The sequence below is a fragment of the Sarcophilus harrisii genome, chromosome 4 (genome assembly GCF_902635505.1).
Source record: "Sarcophilus harrisii chromosome 4, mSarHar1.11, whole genome shotgun sequence".
NCBI lineage: Eukaryota > Metazoa > Chordata > Mammalia > Dasyuromorphia > Dasyuridae > Sarcophilus > Sarcophilus harrisii.
Window position 1 is genome coordinate 224,432,138 of NC_045429.1, and position 16,352 is coordinate 224,448,489.

The 16,352-nt window shown below is 35.9% G+C and overlaps 1 protein-coding gene across 1 annotated transcript in view; it reads left to right on the forward strand.

Annotated features, from left to right (window-relative positions):
* Nucleotides 1-421: 421 nt before the first annotated feature.
* UBE3D (ubiquitin protein ligase E3D) overlaps nucleotides 422-16,352 on the forward strand; it is a 204,880-nt gene continuing 188,949 nt past the window's right edge. The window contains exons 1-2 of the mRNA XM_031964590.1: nucleotides 422-650; nucleotides 9,376-9,572. Of these exons, the coding sequence (XP_031820450.1) occupies nucleotides 595-650; nucleotides 9,376-9,572 (253 nt within the window). The 5' untranslated portion in view covers nucleotides 422-594. The remainder of the gene's footprint in view (nucleotides 651-9,375; nucleotides 9,573-16,352) is intronic.

The following is a 16,352-nucleotide window of genomic DNA, read 5'->3' on the forward strand; positions in this document are numbered from 1 at the left end:
TCTCTAGGGTTATTTAAAGGAAGAGGCCGCTCTTATTCTGGGCTGCTTCATTCTTTGAGATGACAGCCCTGGGACCAACATGGTTTCCTTGGTCCCAGTATATCTTTATCTCTATCTGACTGGATAATTTGAGACGAGAGTCCTGTCCAGTCAATTATACTCTCCAATTAATAAACTATTGAAAACTCTCTAATCTCTCTCCTGCCTCAGTTTCTCCGGCATTACAATGGCACTCCTTTCCCTTACTCTTTTCACTCATCGCCTCAAGCCAGTTTTCCCAAGACGGCCTCATCCCCTGGACACTCACTCCCCTAACCCTACTTTCCTCCCCAAGGAGGCTGCGCAGTCCCCATCCAGGCCGCAGAGAGCAGTCGCAGCCCACGGGTAGAAGCCATCCAGCACGGGGCGGAGCGCCCGATCGCTCCTCCTCTTGCTCTGCACACGAGTGTATCCCGCGCCGGGCTTCGGAAGGCCCTCCAAAGGCTCTCTAGAGCTGCGGGAGCGTGACTCGCCGCACCCCTACCTCCTTCCCAACACTCCCCATCCCCATCCGGTTCTTTGCCTCGTTTGAAGAGAGGTCAAGGGAGGCTGGCCATGGACGTTTTCCTGGAGATCAGGAAGCGGCTGCAGAGCGCCCTGCTGATAATCCGGTACAAAACTACCCACGTCTCAGTACCTGGCCGTACGATATGAGGCAAAGGAAGCGGGATGGGATCCCGAGCGAGGAAGGGGCGGGTAGAGTCATTCCTTTCATTATTTTACACTCTCTCTTACTGATTTGGTGAATTTGGATCGCCTGTTTCAATTCTCTATTTAACAGATACTCAGACATGAGGTTAGGAGACTGCCCAATTTCACACACTTAATTAAGGGCAGGGCAAGGATTGAAACTCCAAGTTTCCTTACTGCCGGGCAAATCACTCAACCTTCTGGGGCACTGGAGATAAGAAGAGAAGCAGTTGAACAGGGGAAAAAATATGTCAGATTTGTTATCCAAAACTTGCTTTCTGAATCCCCAACCAGGGCATCCCAGGACATCCCGTGGCATCCCAGGACATCCCGTTCCATCCCCGGGATACAAAGTAGCGCGCTGGGAAAGGCTACAGAATTGCGTAAAATGACGAGCTGGGGAGACCTGAGGCGTGGTTGATGAGCCAATACATTGTCTGTTCTTGGGCTCAGGAGAGCTACGTAGCACGTTTAACTCGCTAATGCCTCTGGAGGCCGGCGGAAGCCTAACCTGGTGTAGCGGCTTGGGCTTGGAGGTTTCTGACGTCATTCCTGCGAGGGGAAACTCCGGGAGCCTGGCTGTCTTTTCTCTCTCCGTCCTCCCTTTCTCCTTCATGCTCTTATCTCTAACATCCGAAACTCAACAACCTTAAGCCCGTTCTTTTCTGCCAGCTCGGGTTCTCAGTCAATCCTCTTTTGAATTTATCTCTTAAGTGTAATACAGAGGTTTTCCCTACGAATATCCAGAATATTTCCAAGAAAATTTCTTTTGATAATCATGATTTTCCTGACTTGCTTGTGTCATGAAGTCTGTGAAGAGATGACTAGTTTTTTTTAATTTTTGTTTTTAAAGTGGAATTGGTCTGAAAAAAATATCTTACGCATAGTCACTGTTTTTTGTCCCCAATCTATTTATCCTGGAGTGCTTTTCCAAATAGCACTTTGAATGGAGGAATGAGTGTCTCCAGGTATGTCTGGTTCCTCCTCACCTTTGTTATTCCTCATCCTTGCTACATATCTTGACCTAGAGCAAGTCTTAATAGAAGATGTTTAGAAATTAATGAGACACTTCCCTTTTTTGCAGGTGAGGAAAATGATTTTGCCATAGGCTTCACAGGTGATAAGAAACACAGATAAAGATAGTATGACTCCATTTTTTTTGTCCAGACTCCAAATTCAGTATTCTTTCCACTATTTCATACTTCAAGCTTGAGCATTTGGCAGCCTACTTAGATTAACTTTTTATTGCTCTTTCTTTCTTCCTCCCTCCCTCCTTCCTTCCTCCCTTTCTTCCTCCTTCCTTCTTGCTCAAAATTGGGGTTGACTTGTCTAGTGTGTGACTTGTGCGACCACACAGCTAGTAAGTAGTAAGTGTTAAGTGTCTGAGGCTTCATTACTTTTTCAAATTCAATAAGAAAGAACATGAGTTTTATTTGTTATTGTTCACTTGGGCCTGACTTTTCATGATACCATTTAGGATTTTCTTTGAAAAGATACTGGAGTGGTTGTCGTTTTCCTTCTTCAGGTAATTTTACATATAAGGAATCAGGCAAACAGGATTAAATGATTGCCAAGAGTCTCAACGGTATGTCAAGAGGCCAGAGTTGAATTCAGGCAGATAAGTTTTACTGATTCCAGTAACTCTGTCTTCTGTCCCACCTAGCTGGCTTTATTGACCTTGTTTCTTTTTTTTTTTTTTTTTTTTTATCTTAAAAATGTATTTTATTTTATTTTTTTATTTAATAGCCTTTTATTTACAGGATATATACATGGGTAACTTTACAGCATTAACAATTGCCAAACCTCTTGTTCCAATTTTTCACCTCTTACCCCCCTCTCCCTAGATGGCAGGATGACCAGTAGATGTTAAATATATTAAAATATAAATTAGATATACAATAAGTATACCTGACCAAAACGTTATTTTGCTGTAGAAAAAGAATCAGACTCTGAAATATTGTACAATTAGCTTGTGAAGGAAATAAAAAATGCAGGTGTGCATAAATATAGGGATTAGGAATTCAATGTAATGGTTTTAGTCATCTCTCCAGAGTTCTTTTCTGGGCATAGCTAGTTCAGTTCATTACTGCTCCATTAGAAATGATTTGGTTGATCTCGTTTGCTGAGGATGGCCTGATCCATCAGAACTGGTCATCATATAGTATTGTTGTTGAAGTATATAATGATCTCCTGGTCCTGCTCATTTCACTCAGCATCAGTTCATGTAAGTCTCTCCAGGCCTTTCTGAAATTATCCTGTTGGTCATTTCTTACAGAACAGTAATATTCCATAATTTTCATATACCACAATTTATTCAGCCATTCTCCAACTGATGGACATCCATTCAGTTTCCAGTTTTTAGCCACTACAAAAAGGGCTGCCACAAACATTCGTGCACATACAGGTCCCTTTCCCTTCTTTATAATCTCTGGGATATAATCCCAGTAGTAACACTGCTGGATCAAAGGGTATGCACAGTTTGATAACTTTTTGAGCATAGTTCCAAACTACTAATGACCTTGTTTCAAGAAAAAATGTGCTATGTTTTCCTTTTTTTTTTTAGCTCTTGACATAGTGAGGATGCTGTTATACACATGTAGTGTCCTTCTTTTGTATAATATGATGGTTCTGTCTGGGAACAGGTTTCTTGGGGGAGGTTCTGGAGGCAGCCTTAGTTTCAGTTCAGATCAATAATCACTTCAAATGTAGCCAGCTGATAAAAGTTCAAATCTTTTATTGTCTCTTCCGAAATAGCCCAGTTAGCATTCTTTGGTTCCGAGCTCTCATTGCTAGTCCTTTGCCTTTAGCTCAACTCCAACTCTTGGCTTCTCAATCTCCCAACTGACCCTCACTGAGACTGAGAGCTTCTTATATATGATCTCTTAAAGGTGTGAATCTAAAGGTTGAGGACTCCTCTGAGAGAGTGGGATTGTGGGAGGTGTAAACTTGGATATCTCCCGACTTGTGAACTCCAACGTATGAGCCAATGTGTGAACTCTCAAAGGTGTAAACAAGCATTATTTCTATCAATTCCATTGAGTTAACACCTCGTTTCAAGTTCTGGCTCATAACATAAACACATGCTGTTGATGAGTCATCTCTCACGCTTTCAGTGTGATGATTCCATCTTTCAAACATTTTTCTGGTGACATTCTTTGCTTGTGTTTTAAAATTTTCATTTTGTTATATGTTGTTCCCTGATCACACTCACCACATTGCTTACTTTATGATGTTTATTTTCATTGATTTAGAATTATATTTCATATCCTGAACCCATATGATAACATCAGTAAAATGTTGGTATCAAAAAGATGACCTTTTATTTTTTTCTCAATAGTATTTTATTTTTCCAAATACATGTAAAGATAATTTTCAGCATTTACTTTTGCAAGACTTTTTGTTCTGAATTTTTGCTTCCTCCTTCCTTTACCTCCAACCTCCCTAAGACAGTAAGCAATCCAATATATGATCTTTTATTTCTTAAAGAAGTTTAGCATTATTAAAGGAGTTTTATAATTTTCTGAAGGTAATTTGGCTTGCCCTTCTCTTTAATTCCAGACTCACTTCATTTTAAGTTTATTCATTGGTACTTTTGGTTCCATATATATTGATGTGGCATCTGTGTCAAAATCATTTATATCTACAACCACATTTATATTTATATTAATGTGTAGATATAGATCTATATATTCCTATATATCTCAAATATATGTATACATATACATTTACCTATATGTAGTGCGCATATAGATGTAAGCTTTATAAATTGTCTTTTCATTTGTATATCATAATATAGGCAAGAGACATATTTCATCCACTTGAGTTTTCTTATATGGCTAATAAGCCAAATTCTGTGGAGTTCTTATGGATCTCTTAGAGTGGCCTTTATTGTTCTAAAGGTTGATATTATCTGGAGACTCCCTGTCCATAGAGAAACTCCTTTTATCTTGTACTTTTTGAAGCATCTCTTATTTAATTAACTCCAGTAGTTTCCAGTTACCTCTATGATAAAGTGCAAACTCCTCTGTTTAACTTTTAAAACTCAGCCTCAACCTATTTTTCTAGCCTTGTATGTCCTTCTTCCTCCTGTATTCTATATCTCAGCCAAGCTAGTTTTTCTCTCTGATGTGATGTGACACTCATTTCCTATCTCTTTGCCTTTTTGCTGGTCATCCTCCTTGCTAGGAATGTTTACCTGATTTCTATCCCAGAGAATTCCTTTCTTCAAGATTCAACAGAGACACCACCTTTTTTCTTTATTAACAGTTTTTTTTTTTTGCTTCCTTGACTTTATATTGATTATCTTTATTATCTTTATATTTATTTTGTATATGTGTATTTATGGTCTTCCTTATTGGAAAGTTTTTCAGCAGAGACTTTTATTCGTTCTCTTTATTTCTCAACTGCTAGTCCATAATAGATACTTAATAGATGCTTTTCATATTGTAACATCTCATTAAAGAATCTTTAATGATACTATGCCTACACATACAGGGAATACCTTATTGGAAGAAAACCTTTATAGCTGGGTCAAATGATTATTGATAATAAAGCAATAGCAAACACAAATGAAATTTTATATTTTTGACATCTTTTACCCAATTTGGTGATGACAAAGATGCTCTCTATCATGTAATATTGCTCTTAAAGCTTTCCTCAGTATATATACTCACTTGAAGATTTCATTGATTGATTAGAATTCAGATGATTTGTATAAACATTTATGGAGATGGCAGAGTAGGCATGCAGGTTGTTGGTTGTTCTTTCAGTCACCTTTTTAAGATATTCATAAGATCCCAAACTTTTTTTTCCCATTTCATATCTTACATTCCTTCAAATGTATTGTGAATGTTGAAGTAGTGAGGTGGCAAAGTAAGTACAGGGCTGGGCCTGAAATCAGAAAGACTTGGGTTCAAATATGTCCCCAGATACTTCCTGACGGTGTGACTCTGGGCAAGTTACTTAACTTCTTTTTGACTCAGTTTCCTCATCTGTAAAATGAAGAAAATAATAGCATCTACCTCCCAGGATTGTTGTGAGGATCAAATGAAATAATAATTATAAGCATTTAATACAGTGCCTGGCATATGGTAAGCACTATGTAAATATTAGTTATTATTATTAATTATCTAGGATGAGTCTTCTCGCTGTATTCTTAATCTGAACCAACTGATTTTCCCACTTTTGTTCCCTTTAATGGCATTTCTCTTTCCCCCCCTTCTCTGGGATTCATATTGGAGTTCAATTGTGGTGGTTCAATTGTACTGAATAGTTAAAAAGAGGTTTTTTTAAATAGAAATCTTTCCAGATATTTTATATTTTTTTCCTACTTGTCCTCTCAAATACTTTTGGACAAATTGCTTGATTAAATCTTCCCCAAACTAGTTTTGTATAAAAGTGTATCAGAATTGGAAAGGGGCAATTCTATTTTCTCCTAATTGAAGTTGGATTAATTATTATGGATACAGGATAATTTAAATATTTCATATCAATGTAAATCTTAAATAACTCATAAATAAAAAAATGGAAATGAAACAATTCCAAGAAATCAGATCTGTGTTAACTAAATGGAGATCATTAAACACCCTTACTTTAAGTTGATAAAACTAGCTATGTGATTTTGGATAAGGCATTTAAATTTTCTAGGTCTCATTTTCCTCATTTATAAATTGAAAGGGCTGGGTGATCTTAAAGATTTTTCCCTAACTTTAGCTCAAACTTTTTATAACTGTGCATATTTGAGGGGTATAGGACACTTTAAGAAAAGTCACAGAATTTGAAAAATTTTTTTCCTACTTCACAAGCCTGTGTTTGATCTAGACATATTATTTATGGGCCTATTAACATTATTAGGATTGGAAAAGATTTTAGAGACATCTAGTTCAAGTGCCTCATTTTATAATTGAGGAAAGAGAATGATTTGTCAATGGTCATAAAGATAGTATCAGAGCTGGTATTTTAACATAGCAGATCCAGTGAGATTTCTATTATGAGACTGCAAGTTTTTGCCAGATTGCAGATTTGTTTGTTTTATAGAATAAATAATTTTTTCATTTGTAAAATGAGGCAGTAGGATTAAGTTTTCCAGGTTAAGATTTTGTGGTTTTGTTTCTGGATTTGAATGGCTAAATCAGCTATGTTGTTAGCTGGCTTTCTTATCTTCCTCATAAAAAGGCACAATCTAGTGGCACAGTGGAAAGAATGTGACCCAAGTTCAAATGTGGCCTCAGACACTTAATTGTATGAGCCTGGACAAATCACTGAATACTGTTTGGTTCAGATTCCTCATCTGTAAAATGAGCTGGAGAAGAAAATGACAAACAATTCCAGTATCTTTGCAAAGAAAATCTCAGATGGAGTCACTGGGAGTTGGACATGACTGATACAGTTAAAATGAACCAACAACATGAAAGCTGTGTTACCTTCTTTTAGGTTGAAGGATTTATGTGCCCAGAATTTGAGAACAGAGAAATAGATACATAATAATGACATCATGATTATGTATTTCTGAATTTTTCTCAGAAATACCAGTACAAGTGAGAGTAGAAACCAAACTCAAACAAATCTGATCTAAGATGTTAAAATCATCCTTACCCTTCTCAGCACTGTCCTCAGTGACCTAGATGCAAGTCTTGGCTCTGCTACTTACAGAGGAGAAAGCTAACTATTTAATCTTAATGGCTTTAATCTCTTTTATAAAATAGCATTGCTAGACTAGAAGATCTCTGAAATATATTCTCTCACTACATCTATGATCCAATGCCCCATACATATTTAAGTTGACTCACAAAAATGACATTAAACTTGTGAATTTTCTTAAATCCTTCCCACTTGCATATTCAAAATGATTTTTCTTAAAATATTGCATAATAAATTACCTGAATTATTCTCAACAAAACTAAATTGTAATGGTTCTGCCCCTAACTAGATCTGTTCTTTTTATATTCCTTGAAGGTGAAAGTGATCTCCCATTTCCCTTTTTTGTCTATTTTTTTTGTAGGCCTATTTGCCTTACAAAGATAACTAATTTGTAGTTATCTCATTCATCTTGTATCAGCATTATTTGTATATTCACCCTTCCCCTCAATCAGACTGTAATCTGAAAAATGGATGTCCCTAGGATGAAACAAATACTTAATAATGTTTGTTGAATTCAACTCCCTTTATTGTTATATATAAGTAAGCCATTATACACAATAGGCATTATAGATTCTCTTTCCATTAATTGATAGAGAGCTAATCTCAAAATCAGAAAGATTGAGTTCCTATCTTGTGTGGGACACAGACTGGTGACCATATTCATGTCTTTTAACCTTTGAGTGCCCCAGACAACTCTTTTTTTTTTTTTTAATAGCTTTTTATTTAAAAGATATATACATGGGTAATTTTTCAGCATTGACCCTTGTAAAATTTTCTGTTCCAACTTTTCCCCTCCTTCCCCCCCACCCCCAGATGGCAGGTTGACCAATATATGTTAAATATGTTAAAGTATAAGTTAAATACAATATATGTATACATATCTATACAATTATTTTGCTGTACAAAAAGAATTGGACTTTGAAATAATGTACAATTAGCCTGTGAAGGAAATCAAAAATGCAGGCAGGTAAAAATAGAGGGATTGGAAATGCTATGTAGTAGTTCACACTCATTTCCCAGAGTTCTTTCACTGGGTGTAGCTGGTTCAGTTCATTACTGCTCCATTGGAAATGATTTGGTTGATCTCATTGCTGAGGATGGCCACATCCATCAGAATTGATCATCATATAGTATTGTTGTTGAAGTATATAATGATTTCCTGGTCCTGCTCATTTTACCTAGCATCAATTTATGTAAATCTCTCCAATCCTCTCTGTATTCATCCTGCTGGTCATTTCTTACCAAACAATAATATTCCATAAATTCATATACCACAATTTATTCAGCCATTCTCCAATTGATGGGCAACCACTCAGTTTCTAGCCCCAGGCAACTCTTGAATACTACAAGTTACAAAAGCAAGTACACATCTGCATTGGTCTAAGTAGTTGCCTCACCTGGGAGTTGCTTAATTAGGTCCAATACAAAACAAAACCAAAAATACACATGGTAATACTGGTGTCTGTTGTTGTTCAATCATTTAAGTCATGTGTAAGTCTTCATGACCCTATTTGGGATTTTCTTGGTAAAGATACTGGAGTGGCTTGCCATTTCCTTCTTTAGCTTTTTACTAATGAGGAAATTGAAGCAAACAGGTGACATGACTTAATCAGGATCACAGGCTTTTTTTGAACTCAGGTCTTCCAGCCTCTCTATGCACTGCACTGCCTAGCTACCCTATATAAAAATAAAGCCTATATTATAAGTTTTCTTTGTTATGAGAGTAGAAGTTACTATAAAATTTGGAGACATGATTGAATTCAAGATAGAAGGAATCTTGTGGGACAATCTTAGAGGATTTACTGGAAGCCTGGAGAAGATAAGGACATATGAGTGGACCATTGCAGGGAGTTGCCACATTTATAAAATTATGATCTGTGCAAATATTGAGGCATGTTAGGAATTGGAATTTTATAATTGGTTTAGCTGCACTTAATGTTAAATTTTCTTGATCAATATTCTTAAAGTTTAGTTAATGGGGGAACAATTTTATTTTTCTGTCAACAGAGAGCCAAAACAAGGAAGCTTGCCCATAGATGTTTCCATAACTCCATCAGTACTGAAGATAAAAACTCTTGAACAATGCAGAGAAATCAATTTTCCACCAGAGGTCAGGCTTGTCCCTTCTTCCCTTCGTGGGCTGCATTATGTGCCTGGAGATGGGATGCATATGAGATTTCTCGTTCAGGCCGACTCAGACAAGAGTAAGTAAAATGAACATTAATTACGGTTACCGTATTGACTTCCTCGTTTTAAGTTAAATATAATATCTGTCTTGAAAAATTAAACCTTTCCTATCAGGAAGGTAATTTCCAAAACACATGTTATTTATTCTGAGGTAGATATATTTGGTTCTTAGGAATGGATTGGGCAAGTGGATAGGATGCCATCAAAAACAGCTGTGAAAAGCCACAAAGCAGGTCATTAAGAGGTAAATGATCTTCAGAATGGGAATGAACAAAAACATCCAGATGTGCTGAGGTCATAAACAAGCTTATGAGGCACTAATAGTTCTACTTCCTACTAATGGACAGAAGGTTTTCAGATGAGTCCTGGGAATATTGACCCAGACTGGGAAAAGTTCTGGACATCCTCGTACTTTACTTTAGCAATGACATGTTAGATGCATAATGCTATGAGCTTGAATTGGAATATGTTTTAGGAGCTGATTTTTGGAAGCATCTAAAATTAAAAAAAAACCCTGAGTTTTCAAGTATAAGAAACCTGTTTGGATTCAACAGACCACAGATCAAGTCACTGAATCCTAGATTTAAAGCTACGAGAGATCCTACAGGTCATCAGGCCTTATACTTTCATTTTACAGATAATGAAAGTGAGATTCAGAAAGATTATTTGAATTGCCCAAGGTGACACAGGGTCTGAGGCAGGATTTGAAACAAAGTCCAACTGGCTCCAAATCCTGTGCTTGGCTCACTATGCCACATCCATCAACTGGTAACTTTTAGACTTTGATTATGTTTTGCAGCAAATATATCACTTTTTATTATAGTTAGTTGCTACCATCACTCAACTGTTTCTTATTTCCTGAAAGTGGAATTTTACTTTCAGTGAAAGGATAATAAATTATATGTTAATATAAAATTTAGGCATTAGGCCTGTCTTCAGGCACCAGTTGTCAAAGAGCTCCATTGTTTCTGTAAGACCTTTTCTTGATAGGAAAACAAGGTTTTTCCTTTTCATCCTCCAAAAAGGACAAAGTCTGAAGTCTCTCTTGTTTCACCAGCAGATGGTACTGCTATACTGGCAATTGATCTTTTGGTCTTGGAGAACTAATTATAGCACATTTTCTAGCTGCTTAAAACTCAGTAATACTGTTTGTTTCCTTCGATTTAGCCCTTTTAAGTTGTATTGCTATCTTTGTAATTTGTAAACTTATTTTATTTGAGAGAAATATGAAACTAGACTTTATTCATTCCTAAGTTACTTAAATGCTTTCATATGAATGGGTACTCCCAATTATGGAATAGGTTGCATATTCCTCTTCTGTGCCTAATTTTATTAAATTTTGCAACATTCTATCTGGAACAATTCATTCACTTTGTAAGAAGTTCCAGGAAAAAAGGAGAGACATAAACCAAATTGCTGCATTCTGCTGGTCTGGCTGGAGAAGGGGGGAAGAGAGAGAAGAAGGTTATTTCTCTAGAGAATTTAAATAAACAGTTGTGTCTTATCCTTTGTTCTATTGCTGATGACTGAGAAACTGAAATTAAGAAAATGAACTGTATTAAGATAACCTTGTAAATGAGCTGGAAAAAAGAATACAAATCATGGAAATTTTCATCAGAATTGATTCTTGCTTCTGAGAAAGAGAATGCTCCCTAGGAGCCAACTGTTCCATCCCTAGATATAGGATGAATGTAATGATACTTTTTCTTATTGTCAGTAAATAATATTCTAGAGCAACCCAAACCTTCTTTTGAATTCTATGGAGCTGAATTGAACTGGATTTTTGTTTTTGTTATTTAACTAAATCACTTCAGAAATGAAACAGATCTGTTCTGATCATATTAATTTAGGTCCAGGTTGGCTGCATTAATACCTGGAGGAGGGGAGGGGAAAGGAGAATAGAAATACGCTGGCCCTATGGCGCTGGAGGACCTGAATATTTGCAAAATATGTGATGTGGGCCAAATGGGACATGTTGCACAGAGAGCAATCTAATGTTCTGCCCTGATTAAGCCACATTTGGAGTTTTATTGTAGGAAGGACATTGATAAATTAATGAGCATCCAAAGGAAGGCAACCCAGTATAACTTGAGTTCATGCCTTATAAAGATTGTTCTAATGGCTGTTTACTCTGGAGAAGAGAAAATTTAGTGGGGAGGGGCTTCTCACATAGATTGGGGAAAGAAGAGAGCTATCTTTCAAGCACTGTTATGTAGAAAAGTGTTTCTACATGTTCTACCTTGCCCCTGAGGGCAATACCAGTAGTAATGGGTGGAATTTGCATAGGGACAAATTTAATCTTGATGTCAGAAAGAACTTCCTGGGGGGCGGAGCCAAGATGGCGGAGAAGTCACACGCGACTTTCTAAGCTCTTCTCTTATCCTCTTTATCAATATTATATCGAGCCTCAAAAATAGTCTTGACTGCTACAATCTAGAAGATAAAGTAGAACAACTCACGGTCGAAGAAAATCTGCAGTCTCACCAAAAAGGTTTGTTCCAGGGGCCAGGGGAGATCGGATGCAGACGGGAGAGAAATTAGAGTTCGAGAGTCTCAAACCGAGGTGAAGGCTAACTGAATCTCAGCACAATGGCAGCCCCAACCCGACAATCAGGGCTTCTCCTGGGGCAGTTTGATCCTGCAGCAGGAGGACCTTAGGCCTAGGTTAGCCTCCAATCTGCTGCAGTGAGGAGCTACGGCTTGGAGGCCATGAGAGACTTTCAGGGCGATTTGACATCAGGCAGAGACGCTAGGTAGAGTTTGTAGGCATCTCTTACTGCAGTCAATGCTGCTATACTCACAGTCCCAAAGAGAGAGCTCCGGCCTGGGGGTGACACTTTCACCACTTAGTCTCTGCAGGGCAATGATAATCCATCAGCCCTACTAAACAGATTTAATAGCTCGGCAAGTGAATCCACTTCCATTGAGGGAAGGAAAACTCTCCCAGAAGCACTCCCATACCTGGAGCGAAATCGGTTTACATCTTCCCTGCTCTGCAAGGAAGCTTAACCACCTTGCCTAGGAGACTCTACCCTAAGAGGCTTTCAAACATGATATAAAAGATAGAAAAGAACAATCGACAGCTCATGCAGAAAAAGAGCAGGTCAGACAAACCTGAAGAGATCTCAAACAGCAAAATGCATCAGACTGTCCTCCTTTACATAATGCTCTCTAGAAGAGACCATTAAAAGTCTCAAAAGAGAGTTAGAAGATAAATGGGAAAAGGAAAGAGAAGCCTTACAAGAGGCAACAACTTCTGAAATACATAATTGGAAAAAGTTAAAAAATTCCCAGGAAGTGCAAATTAGGTGAATTGGAAAAAAATAAAAAATCACAGGAAAGTAAGAATTGTGAATTGGAAAAATAAAGAATTCACTAGAAAGTAGAGATCTGAATTGGAAAAGAAAATAATTCACTATAAAAAAATTAGTAAATGGAAAAATTCACAGACCAAAACAATACATTCAAAAACTCAATTGGACATATACAGAAAAAGTAAAAAAGCTATTGAAGAAAATAATTCTAAAAATTAGAACTGAACAATTGAAACTAATGATTCATTGAGACAGCAAGAATCGTCAAGCAAAAACAAAAAAATGACAAACTGGAAAAACCACAGAATTATCTACTCACAAAACGACAGACTTGGAAAAATAGATCTAGGAGATAATCAAGATTAGTTGGACTTTCTAAAACTATGATGAAAAAAAAGCCAGATACTATTTTACAAGAAATCATCAAAGAACTGCCCAGATGCTAATAGAATCAGAAGGTCAAAATAGGCATTGAAAGATTCACTGAACACCTTCTGAAGAAACCCTAAAATACAAAGCCCAAGGAATATTGTGCAAAATTTCAGAACTATAAGATTAAGGAAAAAATTTACACAGCAAAAAAACCATTTAAATACCGAGGTGCCAACAATAGATCCCCAAGATCTCATGCCTCACATTAAAGGAAAGAAGGGCCTGAAAGCATGATATTCCAAAGGCACAAAACTTGAGATGCAGCAAGAATAAATACACTATAGCTAGCATTTTCTTCCAGGAAGAAGATGACATTTAATGAAACAAATGAATTCCATTTATTTACAGAAAAAACCAAGAACTAAACAAAATTTGCATCTCCAAGATTAGAACTCAAGAATGCAGAAAAGTAAAAATAACTCTTGAGAATTGTATTTCTAGTTGGATATACAAAAATAATACAATATAATTTGATTGTACTGATATAACATAAAAAGGAAGTAGATATGGAAAAGGGATGATGGCAGAATAAAGGTGAAGGAGGATAAAAGAAACCACTCCCACAAAGAGGCTAAGAAACTTATCATATCAGCGGAATTTAGAGAGGGGAGAACATTGTGATAATCTTACTCATCAGAGTTAGCTCAAAGAAAAAAAAATGACATTTGTTTTAGAGAAAATTCTCTCTCACCTCATTAAAAGAGAAGGAAAGGAAAAGAAAATAATAAGGAAGGAAGGAAAGACTCAAAGGGGAGGAGATTATAAAGAGATAAGTATACGATATACAAGAGGGTACATAAAGTTTAAAAGGGAAAGAGGTTGGGGAGGAAACATAAGTAAAGCACAATCTGAGGGTTATTAGATGGCAGAAACAATTTAGTAATCAACCTAAATGTAAATGGATGAACTCCCCATAAAGAGAGCAGATAAACTGATCAAACATCAGAACCCTACAAATTTGTTTACAAGAAACACATCTAAACAGGATCATAAGAGTAAAAGTAAAGGCTGAGCAAAATCTATTATAGCTCAGGTAGTCAAAAAGCCACAAATAGTCCATCCTATCTCAGAATCAAGCAAAAGTCAAAAATTGATCTAATTAAAAGAGATAAGGAAGAACTCATCCTGCTAAAGTACATAAACAAGAAATATCAATATAAACATATAGCCACATGTATGGCACTCAACTTCCTAAAGGAAAGTTAAGAAGTTGCAAGAAGAAATAGACAACAAAACTGTAATAAGAGAGATCTCAACACTTGCACTCTCAAATTAGAAAACTCAAACCAGAAAACAAATAAGAAAGAAATTAAAGATAAATAGAATATTAGAAAATTTAGGTATATTAGGATCTTTGGAGAAAATTGAATGGAGATAGAAGAAATATACTTTCTTCTCAGCAGTTCATGGAACCTATTCAAAAATTGACCCATATATTAGGACATAAAGACTCAAAATTAAATGCAAGAAAGCAGAAATAGTAAATGCTTTCTTTTCAGATCATGATGCAAAAAACTACATTCAATAAAAAGTTGAAAATAGACCAAAAGTAATTGGAAAGCTAAACAATCTCATCTTAAAATGATTGGGTAAGCAGCAAATTATAGATACAATTAATAATTTACCCAAGATAATGACAATGATGAACATCATACACAAATTTGGGATCACAAAGCGTAATAAGAGAATTTTATATCCTAGAAGCTACTTAATAAAACAGAAAAGAAAAAGATTAATGAATTGGGCGCAACTAAAAACTAAAAAGACCAAATTAAAACCCCAATCAAATACTAAATTGGAATTCTAAAATTAAAGAGAAATTAAAAATATTGAAAGTAAAAACTATTGAACTAATTAATAAAACTAAGTTGTTCTATGAAAAAAGCCAATAAAATAATAAGCCTTTGAGTAAATCTGATTAGAAAAAGGAGGAGGAAAATGAAATTAGCTAGTCTTAAAATGAAAAGGAGAACTTTCCACCAATGAAGAGAAATTAGAGAAATAATAAAGAATTATTTTGCTCAACTTTATGCCAATAAATTTGATAACCTAAGTGAAATGGATACTACCTCCAAAAATACAGACTTCCCAGACTAACAGAGGAAGAAAGTAAATTGCTTGAATAGTCCCATTTCAGAAAAAGAAATAGAACAGGCAATTAAACAACTCCTAAGAAAAAATCCCCAGGACAGATGGATTTACATGTGAATTTTACCAAACATTTAAAGAACAATTGCCCAATCTATATAAATTATTTGATAAAATAGAATGAAGGAGTCCTACCAAATTCCTTCTATGACACAGACATGGTACTGATACCTAAACCAGGTAGCTGAAAACAGAGAAGAAAATTATAGACCAATCTCCTAATGAATATTGATGCTAAAATCTTAAATAAGATATTAGCAAAAGACTAAGAAAATCATCTCCAAGATAATACACTATGATCAAGTAGGATTTATACCAGGAATGCAGGGCTGGTTCAATATTAGAAAACTATCAATATAATTGGCCATGTTAATAGACAAATTAACAAAAACCATATGATCATCTCAATAGATGCAGAAAAGCATTTGATAAAATCCAACATCCATTCCTATTAAAAACACTTGAGAGTATAGGAATAAATGGACTTTTCCTTAAAATAATCAGCAGCATCTATTTAAAACCATCAGTAAGCATCATATGAATGGAGACAAACTGCAACCATTCCCAATAAGATCTGGAGTGAAACAAGGTTGCCCACTATCACCGTTACTATTTAATATTGTATTAGAAACGCTAGCTATAGCAATAAGAGCTGAGAAAGAGATTAAAGGAATAAGAATAGGCAATAGCAGAAGCCAAATATCACTCTTTAGCCGATGACATGATGTATACTTAGAAACCAGAGATTCTGCTAAAAGTTATTAGAAATAATCCACAACTTTAGCAAAGTTGCTGGTTATAAATAAACCCACATAAGTCATCACATTCTTATATATCACTAACAAAATCCAACAGTCAGAGTTACAAAGAAATTCCATTTAAAGTAACTACTGATAATATAAA